A 12181-nucleotide genomic window follows, 5' to 3' on the forward strand; every position below is an offset into this window, starting at 1 on the left:
TACAAATAGTTCAACATGACCAAAATGGTCAGTTGACCCGTTTAGGAGTTATTACCCTTTATAGTCAATTTTTAACCATTTTTCGTAAATTAAAGTAATCTTTTACAAAAATCTTCTTCTCTGAAACTACTGGGCCAAGTTAATCCAAACTTGGCCACAATCATCTTTGGGGTATCTAGTTTAAAAAATGTGTGGCGTGACCTGGTCAACCAACCAAGATGGCCGCCGAGGCTAAAAATAGAACATAGGGGTAAAATGCAGTTTTTGGCTTATAACTCAAAAACTAAAGCATTTTGAGGAAATCTGACATGGGATAAAAATGTTTATCAGGTCAAGATCTATCTGCCCTGAAATTTTCAGATGAATCGGTCAATAGGTTGTTGGGTTGCTGCCCCTGAATTGGTAATTTTGAGGAAATTTTGCTGTTTTTGGTTATTATCTTGAATATTATTATAGATAGAGATTAACTGTAAACATCAATAATGTTCAGCAAAGTTAGATTTACAAATAAATCAACATGACCGAAATGTCAGTTGACCCCTTTAGGAGTTATTGCCCTTTATAGTCAATTTTTAACCATTTTTCGTAAATCTAAGTAATCTTTTACAAAAATCTCCACTGAAACTACTAGGCCACAATCATCTTTGGGGTATCTAGGTTGAAAAATGTGTCCGATGACCTGGCCATTCAACCAAGATGGCCGCCACGGCTAAAAATAGAACATAGGGGTAAAATGCAGTTTTGGGTTTATAACTATGAAACCAAAGCATTTAGAGCAAATCTGACAAGAAGTTAAATTGTTAATCAAGTCAATATCTATCTGTCCTTTTTCAGATGAATTGGACAACTGGTTGTTGGGTTGCTGCCCTCCAATTGGTAATTTTTAAAGAAATTTTGCTGTTTTTGGTTATCTTGAATACTATTATAGATAGCGATAAACTGTAAACAGCAATAATGTTCAGCAAAGTAAGATCTACAAATAAGTCAACATGACCTAAATGGTCAATTGACCCCTTAAACAGTTATTGCCCTTTATAGTCAATTTTTAACAATTTTCATTAATTTGGTAAATTTATGTAAATTTTTACCAAATATAGTTCTCTGTTACTAATGGGCAAAGTTCATTATAGATATAATTGTAAGAAGCAAAATCGTTCAGTAAAGTAAGAACTTCAAACACATCACCATCACCAAAATACAATTTTGTCATGAATCCATTTGTGTCCTTTGTTTAATATGAACATAGACCAAGGTGAGCGACACAGGCTCTTTAGAGCCTCTAGTGTTACTTCCCTTTGTTTTATCCTGTTTTCAGTTATTTTGCTTTTAAAAATGTAAATTGTAAAAAGACTATAAATGAATCATATTTTAATCAAATAATCATAAAATGATGTTGATTAAATGAATTTAAATGATTTTGGACAAATAAAAAAAATTAAAATTTATAAATTATTTTAGCAATCTAGACCTCCTTTCAAGGATTAAATTGAAGTTTATATGATAAATTTGTTTATTACTGAAGTCACCATACAATATGTGCAACTATATATATTAGATTTTATTGTGTAAGCTAAGAAATAGCAAGACATTTTACACTGTCTCTTTAAGCTTCCTACAAATATGACTTTTAAGAATGCTTAAAAACCATGCAGTACTGGTGTCAGTGTATGTTGTTTTTTTTAATTAATTTACGATGTTGCAAATATACATGTGGAGCTTATTTCTTTCTTATTTGTCTAAACATTTACAAATAATAAGGAGATGGAGACATGAACAAAAATATATACAGATAAGATATATAAATATAATGATTCATTTGCAAGCAGTGAACAATCATTTGTCAAAAACAAAACAAACAAGAAACAGATTCTTCTTATTATGTTATTTTTTTCAAATAGAGAGGCAATAAGGGAACTATAAACATTACAATTTGATGGAAATTTGAAGAAAAAACACAATTTCTACATCATTTGGTTACATTTACGACAAAATTTATGTCGATAAAAAAACATGATGTTTTGACCATTCAGTACTTAATAGATGCATAGTTCTTGGGGAAAAGTTTCATCAAATAATATGAATATAAATGACTTTTTTGTGCTCATTTTTTTACAGTGGGTTGTGATGATCTTCCAGTTAGGTTACCCTCATTTGGAGTGTTGTTCCCAACCTGTTAAAGGTCCATCTTTGTGCATAATTCAAAATTGGAAATTTCAACAAGCATCTAATATTCTTAATCTGGAAAATAAACCCTGGTCTGCTAGCTTCACGTATATTTTTTCTACCGATTTAATATATAACTAGAATCATGCAAACAGACTTAAGGAAAAGGCATGTAAGTTCATCATACAAATATGACACTTTTTCTAGACAATATAGATCTTGCAAAATACGTCGTAAAAATTGTAACCTTTAAAATTGTTGTTGTGCAGTAAAAACCCATATATGGGAACTTTCAAAAGTTGGCCGGTATGTAACAAGTCTTACTTTTTTTATGCTCCATTTATGGGCAATATGTTTTCTAGTCTGTCCGTCCGTCCTGCTTCTGGTTATAAAGTTTATGGTCGAGGTAGTTTTTGATGAAGTTGAAATCCAATCAACTTGAAACTTAGTACACATGTGTTCCTCTTGATATGATCTTCTTAATTTTAATGCCAAATTAAAGATTTTACCTAATTTTCATAGTCAACTGAACATAGAAAATGATTGTACGGATGGGAAATCCATGTACTTATGACCTTTTCTTGTTTGAAGAAAAAAAATACATTTTAACGATAATGGAACAAAGCAGCCTGGGTAAGTGGGGCTGCTTTTATGGTAATTCAAGTTACCTTTTATTCACCTTCTTCCACTTCAGAGCTATCAGCTCTTTGATTTGTCGAGTCTACGACCTTTTTCACATAGAGCTCGACATAGGGATAATGATCCCACGGCAGGGACTTTAGCTAACTTCTTTCAAGCTTTATATTATAGAAGGTGGAAGACCTATATGCTTCATACTTTGTATATAGATGCCTCATATTAGGAAGTTTCTGTCAGTAACATGGGCAATGTCCTTGACCTCATTTTCGTGGTTCAGTGACTACTTGAAAAGTTAAGGTTTTTTGTAATGCTAAATTCTCTTTTATTATAAGTGTTAGAAAACTGTATTTGGTATGTGTGTACCTTGCAAGGTCCTCATGTCTGTCAGACAGTTTTCACTTGACCTCAACCTCATTTCATGGATCAGTGAACCAGGTTAAGTTTTGGTGGTCAAGTCTATATCTCAGATACTATAAGCAATAGGTCTAGTATATTTGGTGTATGGATAGACTGTTAGGTGTAAATGTCCAACTGGCAGGTGTCATCTGACCTTGACCTTGACCTCATTTTCATGGTTCAGTGGTCATAGTTAAGTTTTATGTTAAGGTCTGTTTTTCTTAAACTACCTTATAAGCAATAGATCAACTATATTAGTTGCATGAAAGAATTGTTAGCTGTACATGTCTGCCTGGCATGGTTCATTTGACCTTGACCTTATTGTCATGGTTCATTTGTCAATGTTTAGTTTTCTTGGTTAATGTTAGATTTATGTGACAGTTGTAATAAAGCTTTATATTTAAGACTGTCAACATAATATCAAAATGATAAGTAAAGAGAATGTGACATTTCACCATGTGAACTCTTGTTTTTACATGTGTTAAAATTTGCAGCAGAATTCTGAATGTATTTAACAATTCAGAAATAAAAACTTCAGTTGTAAAGACTTGTTTATTTCATACTTTTATCTTGTGAAGTTTTTTATGTGTGATGATTCATGATTCAAGACTTCTATGGATATATTATTATTTGTTGGATTTTTGTGGGTTTCGTGGGTACATGTGAACCACAAATTTAAATGTTCAATGAAATACAAACTTCTATTAAGTAGTATCCAGACTTTGGCAGAACCAAGAAATCACATATCCATGAATATGCAAGGTTTCTGCACAATCCATGAAAATTGGTACCCACAAAAATAAATGAAACCACAATATTTAAAGTGGTGTAAGAATATGGGTGGGCAATTGGCCTCTCTCCTTCTATTTGTACTCCTTAGCTATTGATTTGGGAGTAAATAGCATTCAATTGCAAAAGAACTTCAAAATGTAAAAATAGTTTTAGCTGTAGTTTATTTTGCAGGTCTGACAATGCTGGTAAATCTCCACTGCATGTAGCAGCCCACTGGAAGCTGAAAGATATGATCAAAATTCTTCTCAGAGCTGATACTGATGTTAACAAACTTGATAATAAGGGTCGTACCCCTCTGTATGTATGTGTCAGCTCGCTCAGTACTGGTCTCTACAAGGAAGATTTGAAATATCAAGTTCCCTGTATCAAGGTCCTGTATTCTGCTGGATGTGATATGTTAAACTTGACAGACTGGATCAAATGGAAGGGTCCAGGGATTCCTGAGGAACTGATGGCTGATGATCCAGCATTCCTCGAATGGTACAAAAATAACATGAACTCGCCACATAGTCTGGCTAATCTTAGTCGTCTAGTCATACAAAAGAGACTTTACCAGCACCGAAAAAGAAATATTGTTCAACTGGTTCCAAAATTACCTGTTCCTTGTAAAGTGAAGACTTATTTGAGCCGAGCTATGTTTCATCTTCCCACTCCCAACACATCTATCTAGCCTACACCTAATTACAACATGTACAATGTTTAAAACATGGTCAGGCCGATGATGAAATCCATTTTTTTTGCACACATAATGCATAAGAAAAAGAAAATTTTCCGTAAGAAATCACATGGATTAGCTTCGGCCAAAGGAAAATAGACATTAGAAACGATTACATGTCCTTTCATTTCAAATTTTCTGATGTGTAAATTAATATTTACAGACAGTAAATAAAGTGCAAAGGTTTTATTTCCTTTTTTACTAACCCTTCATGGAAAATGAAATGCTAGTAGTTTCATTATCATGATTAATATCAAATCAAACCAATATCTGTGAGGTTTTCTATTGCACTAGATTCACATTAGAATATATGACAAAACAGCTTCCAGTGATCAGATAGAATGGCATTTTGAAAATAAAATGCAATGGCTATGTTTAGTTGGTGATTGAAATTATATATCTGAATGAGTATTAGAATTTACCGATTCTGAAATGAGTAAAGGGTGTAAAGTGGGCCCTCATTCCATTAAAAAAACATTATTATTTCAACACCAGAGAAACCATTTTAAATAGCCATAGTGTTTGTTGATAAGAAGCCGTAGTTCCTTTTTCTTTTCTAATCAAACGGGACATCTGAAATTGTTATCTGTTACAATTAAGAATTCTCTGATCAAAAGGGACAACTAGCATATAGTGTTACAAACTAGTATTGTTTGTTGATGAGCAGCCACTGTTCCAGTTTCTTCTTTGATCAAAATGGCATATACTGTTACAAACTAGTATTGTTTGTTGATAAGCAGCAGGTCTGCTTTGTAAGCCAAGTTGGCGGGAAAAAAAACCCTTTATTTTATTGCACAGTTTTGACTTTTTATATAACTAGATAAACATACAGTGGCGGATCCAGAGGGTTTCTGGGGGTTTGAACCCCCTTTTTAGGTCTATCAATGCATTGAATGAGGACATATAGTTGGACCCCATCCCTTTTGATCCTGGGTTAGAACCCCCGCCCCTATTTTGAATGGCTGGATCCGCACCTGACTTATATATTTTATTTTACTAATTGATTTGACCTGATTATATATGGCCGTGTAACTGATGATGTTGCTAATTAAAAAATTTCGAATGTAATTGTGTTACAAATAATTAGTTTTTATAACTTTGTTGTACAAAATGTATCACATATTCTCTATATCCAATAAGACAGCATTTCACCAATACAAAACTTAGTGTATTCTCATTATTGTAAGGATGAACAAGGATATGTAAAATGAAAGTTTCAAACAAGGCTTCCAAAACGGTCATATATTCCGGTCATTTGTATAATGTCCGTTAAAAGTCCGACTGGGCAAAGCATGAAACGGTCATATACTTTTTTGTTTTCAAGCTTTTTTCTGTCATTTTAAAATATTTTATGATCTTTTTGACCCAACCTTTTGCCTTTAACAGCCACAAATTTCGGGTCATAAAAGTGACATGATGATTAATTACTATCAAAACAACCCTTACTACAATCCTTTCTTATTTTAATTAAGACTAATTAGTTGTTGGACAGCTGAAAACTACCTGTTCAGGTGACAGGTAAACTATTTTCAAACTTTCAAAATCTGTAAAGTTTATTTTTGCATGAAATATAATCAAAATCCTTTGATACTGAATTGATATTTATATCTTTCAAGGGTTTTCACTACTTTTGATATACACAAAATATAGTGCATTGATCATAACATTCTATGAATCCTATCCATGGACATTTCCAGAAATTTATCAATTAAATATGTGATCAGATATTTATGTTACAAATGATATTATACCTTGCAAGAAAATTTGGTAAGGTGCAGGAATATCTAATATCTGTTCTCAAAATATCAATGATGTCATTGTTAAAGTAATCTTTAAAATTGGAGTTATCTTCCTTTGTCTATAATTGTAGTTGAATCAACTACAACCAATGCTTCATACAATGCAATGTTCACTTTTACTCCCACTGATAAGTTAAAGCAAGCTTTACCCGTCTCTATGATTTTTATGCCCGCGGCCTGGCGGAGGGGGCATTAAGTTTTACCCTTGTCGGTCTGTACATCTCAAAATTGGTTTCCATTCACTAACTTTAGTTTGCCTCAACCAAATGATATGAAACTTATAGACACTGCTTATTACCAAAATAAAAACCAGATCAAGTTGAACTTATAGACACTGCTTATTACCAAACAAACAGATCAAGTTGAATTTTGGTAGTTACACTTTAACTATTAGCTATGTGCCTTTAAAAAATCGAAGAAAAAAATTTAGTTGCCTTCTGTTATTTATGTTTGCCTAAACCAAACATTATGAAACCTATACACATACTCATTACCACAAAACTCAGATCAAGTACAAATTTGGGTATTGTCGCTTTTAAAGTTCTTGAGTTATGCCCCTATATAATGTTGTATGCAAGCGGGGCGTCATCTGTGTCCATTCTCCATTTTTTTTTATAGAATTCCTGTCAATGATGAAGTAGCTGTTTAAGCCATGTGGGATCAGGTTAAGCTTATAATGTTATATTATTATCCATTTTCTTCCTAATGATGAACTGAATATATTTACATGTTCTAGTGGAGAATTTGTATTTTGACCTATATTTGACACCTCATTTCATTATCTTGTAAAGGATTTATGCCTGCAGTTAAAGTATTTTGCACATCAAAACTTTGGGGCATTAACAGAGCAACAAAATGTTTGATTTTTACATCAAGAAACAAAATGATGGCTTTAAACTATTTAAATCTATCATGCAAGAAACTTTTTTCGTAACACTCACCAAAATGATTAGTCATCATATACCTCTGCTCTTCAAATGAAGATACATTGAACTTTGAAAATAAATGAAGGTCCATAGTAACTTTATAAATATATAGTACCATTTCTTCAGTATTCTTCATTTGGTTGAAAATGGAATGATATTATAGAAGATGTTCATACTTTTAATTGATGTTTTGATTGCTGAGCATATTGATGTTTTATGTGTGCTATGAAAATATTGACCTATGATGAGTATTTATTGTACTTTTAAAACATATTCAGTTTACCATATGCATTTTTCTTATTGTTTATTTTCCATTCCTTATGTATACAACATATTACAAGTTGTAAATACTGTTCCTATTATGAATTAATGGTAATTTGTATATGTTATTTAGATCTATATATACATGATATATATTATATATCATGTTTTTGCTTAAATTTTAATTGGATTTATATCCTTATAAGTAATTAAATTAAATTGTTGAGAAGGTAAATACATATACGAGAGAGTTGAACTCCATTTTTTTTTCAGCAGGCTTGAATTTTCCTTTTTATAACATTTTAGCTTAATGCGATTTTATATATTAAATGATGTGTATTGGCTTTCTCTTTTTTTTGTTCATCATTTTAATCCTTACAAATCGACCTCTTTTAAGATGCGTCCCAAAAGGTCAATGTAAACTTATGCCATCACTTAACTTCCGCCATTGTCTGTCGTCGTAAACTATTCAAAAAATCTTCTGAAACTAAACGAATACCTTCAAACTTTAAATGAATGTTCCTTAGAGTATTTATTTTATGAATTGTATCCGAAGTTTTGATCCATCAACAAACTAGCCGCCATGGCTAAAAATAGAACATAGGGGTCAAACACAGTTTCAATTAAGTGGTTAAAATTATGCAGGATTATTAAATATTGTTTCATTTGAATCTCTTTTCATGTTTTGATATATGAAATAATTTTATAGTGTCAAATTTATGAGGCATTTTAAGAATGAATTATTTGTGACCTTGGTTTTGTTTGAAAGACAATGTTAAGTTCTAGGTACCAGTTGTAGTTATTGTTACAGGTACCAGTAATCCAGTAGTTCTAGCTGTGCATCATATACTGACGAGATCAGCCAGGACCCCAGGCTAATCTGGATCATTGCAGAAATGTTCAATTTGAAGTTTTTGTGTATCCAGTTCATGCTTGAGTTTTAACATGAAAAAACTTGTTTTTGCCATTTCTGAATTTTTTATACGACCGCAAAATTAATTTTTGCAATGTTTATTGCTATCATGTTGTCGTCCTAAGACACTTGGTTTTTGGATAAAACTTTAGTATAAGTGAATAGAACTCTATGAAATTTAAGCACAAGGTTAATAACCAAAAAAGGAAGGTTGGGCTTGATATTTGGGGTTGTGGTCCTAACGGTTAAGGAATTAGGGGCCTTAATGGGGCCCAAATAAGTATTTTTGTAGTTTCCAGGCAATATTTTATGGATCACTCTGAAATAATACCACAACGTTCCATACAAGAAATGGATGGTTATGATTGGCTATGGGGGTTATGGCTCAAACTGTTTAGGAATTAGGGGCAAAAAAGGGGGGAAACACAAGGGTGTCCTGGTTAACGGACAATTATTTTTAAGTAAAATTTGGATTACCTCCCTTACACTGCTTTTAAATTATCAAATGGGGGAAAAAAATTGGAATAGGGGGTGGGGGAGTGAAAAGAAATTATTAAGGGGGGGGGGGGCAATTTTTTTCTAAAAAATTTCAAAAAAGGGTTGGGTGGGGGTAAACATTTTTTTTTTAAATTGGGGCGGGGGGGGGGGGGTCAATTTTCAACAGCTTAATGTATTGCACAAAATCAAAAAAAAAGGAGGTTTGAAAAAAATGGAATATGAATTCAAATCATATAATGCATTCTAAGTTCTTTGACTACAGTTATTCTGTGTCAGTAACCTATTATGTGTCAAATATTTAATTACAATCCAAACTCAGACCTGTATCAAGTGCTTATAATGTGTCTTTTTTTCCTTCAACTGTTCAGGGTTGACCTCAAGGGTCGTATCCAGCTGTGCTTGGCAATGCAATTTATTGATTGATAAAATGTGCTTGTTTCATGTTTTTTTTAAAGTAATAAATATATTTTGCTGTTGATAGATATATATAGATTCTTACATCGATACCAGTGGATTATCGGATTTATCCAATCGAGATAGTTAAATTATCAATTTTAAAGTCCGAGCCGCCTCGGCGAGGACTTTAAAATTTATAATTTAACTATCGAGATTGGATAAATCCGATAATTCACGAGTAACTATGTAAGAATCTGTTTCTCTAATGATTAAAAACATTTTCTTTTTTGTTAACCGAAAATCCCCTTCGAGTGCCTTTCACATTGCACGAAGTTGTCAATTTCGTTAACACCTGTTATCATATTTTGATTCATTCAGTTAGCTAAAAAGGTCATGACCCTTAAAATCATCCAATGATCTTTTGAGATCACCAGCAACCACACGTTGATTAAATTTTTTTATACAATGGGTTCAGAAAGGGATAAATTTCCATAGAATTAGAGAAATATATATATATGAATGTGAGTGAGTACTTATTCAGAAACGTTTTACGTGACTTGTGTTTATTGGGTAAGTTTTATGTAATTATGTTTATTTCAGTACAATTGTACACTTTGAACTTTACTTTCACGATATTTAATCAGATCACGTACATTATATATACATATTCATGTTAAAACTTTCAGCAGAGGAAATTCTTGAAATTGCATTAAATTGTTATAACTACTTGCCGTTAGTTGTATTATCATCATGCTTACTGTTACACCCCCCCCCCCCCCCTTTTCCACTCTATTGGAAAAGGGGAATGCATACTTACCAATGCAAGGCCTTTAATATGTGTACATCCGAACCTCAGTGAGGAGTCTGAACATAGTGGTTTTGAAGGCACCCAGCGGTTCCAGGGCAGAGAACCACTGGGTAGAGGGCGATACACAAGAAGCTCGCCCACACATTAGCGTGAAAAAGATACCCTTTCTGACATTCAAAATTATTCAACAGCAACAGACTTTAAGAGCAAAACATTTTTACATAAGAGATGGTTTTCGCTTCTCAGTTGTGAATTTTTCATTGCTACGTAGCACCATTCCAGGAGAACCTGCATATGGAGTATATATTTCTCAGTGGATATATTTCAGAAGTTGATTTCTGTGATTGAGGTTGCTACTTACAAGGAAGCTACTACCCATGAGTTCCATGTGGTGAAGTTGAAAGTATCCTTGCGAGTTGGTTGACTGTTTCACAGATGACGACAGACATTTTCCATTACCATCCCATGTTCACCCACCAATTACAGGGGACAATTTATCAAGTCACTTATTATTTTATTAAGGTTTCCAGCAGTTACTTTAGGCCGGCCAGATTGGCAGTTTCATTGATAGTAGTACTTTTAAACTCTCAACCAAACATCAGACAAACTTTAAAAAAATAAGGATTCTAGATTTCAACATTATCTATTTAAAACGCCTGTGTTTTAAACTGGACGAATCATGGTATACCGTTTTCCACTGGGTGGACACGATTATGGAATCGAAGCCTGGGAATGAGTTGGAGTTAGATTGGAGGGAATTGAGAGTAGGACAGGAATCAGTAAGGGGGAGGGGGCAAGTGGGAATCATCCCATGTTCATTACAGGAGTCAGTGTATTAAGCAACTTACATAATTAAAGAATTCTTTCTTCTTATGTTCCCTGCAATTACTTTCCCTAGCCAGATTAACATTTTCATTGAAAGTAGTACTTTTAAAATTTTAACTAGACATCAGACCAACTTTAAACAAGAGTGCACACGCTGAAATGTCTCGCCTTTTTTTTTTACTTATCATTGATATTATGTTGATAGACCTAAATATATAGCTTTATTACAACTTTCACATAAACTCAACATTAACCAAGAAAATGAAACATTGATCAATTAACCAAGAAAACTAAACATTGATCAATGGAAATGAGGTCAAGGTCAGATGAACCATGCCAGGCAGACATGTGCAGTTAACATTTCTTTAATACAACAAATATAGTTGACTTATTGATTATAAATTAAGAAAAACAGACCAAAAAACAAACATGTAGCACTTAGCAATGGACCGTGAGGTCAAGGTTAAATAAAACATGCGTAACAAACATAGATCATAAAATATTTCCATACACCAAATATTGTTGTCCTATAAATGCATAAAGTGTTAGCACAATAGACCAAAACTCAAAAAATTAACTTTGACCACTGAACCATGAAAATGAGGTCAAGGTCAGATGACACCTGTCAGCTAGACATGTACACCTTACAATCATTTCATACACCAAATATAGTACACCTATTGCATATAGTATAAGAGAAACGGACCAAAACATAAAAACTTAACTATAACCACTGAACCATGAAAATGAGGTCAAGGTCAGATGACACCTGCCAGTTGGACATGTACACCTAACAATCCTTCCATACACCAAATATACTATCCCTATTGCCTATAGTATCTGAGATATGGACTTGACCACCAAAACTTAACCTTGTTCACTGATCCATAAAATGAGGTTGAGGTCAAGTGAAAACTGTCTGACAGGCATGAGGACCTTGCAAGGTACGCACATACCAAATACAGTTATCCAATTACTTATACTAAGAGAGAACTGAACATTACAAAAAACCTGAACTTTTTTTCAAGTAGTCACTGAACCATGAAAATG

The 12181-nt window shown here is 33.0% G+C and overlaps 1 protein-coding gene across 3 annotated transcripts in view; it reads left to right on the forward strand.

Annotated features, from left to right (window-relative positions):
• The window catches only part of LOC134715454 (serine/threonine-protein phosphatase 6 regulatory ankyrin repeat subunit B-like), a 30095-nt gene extending 22060 nt beyond the window's left edge, over window positions 1-8035 (forward strand). For all 3 annotated transcript variants that reach the window (XM_063577633.1, XM_063577631.1, XM_063577632.1), the window contains exon 5: window positions 4162-8035. In XM_063577633.1, coding sequence (XP_063433703.1) covers window positions 4162-4660 — 499 coding nt within the window. In that variant the 3' untranslated portion in view covers window positions 4661-8035. The remainder of the gene's footprint in view (window positions 1-4161) is intronic.
• The last annotated feature ends 4146 nt before the right edge of the window (window positions 8036-12181 follow it).

The sequence above is a fragment of the Mytilus trossulus genome, chromosome 4 (genome assembly GCF_036588685.1).
Source record: "Mytilus trossulus isolate FHL-02 chromosome 4, PNRI_Mtr1.1.1.hap1, whole genome shotgun sequence".
Lineage (NCBI taxonomy): Eukaryota > Metazoa > Mollusca > Bivalvia > Mytilida > Mytilidae > Mytilus > Mytilus trossulus.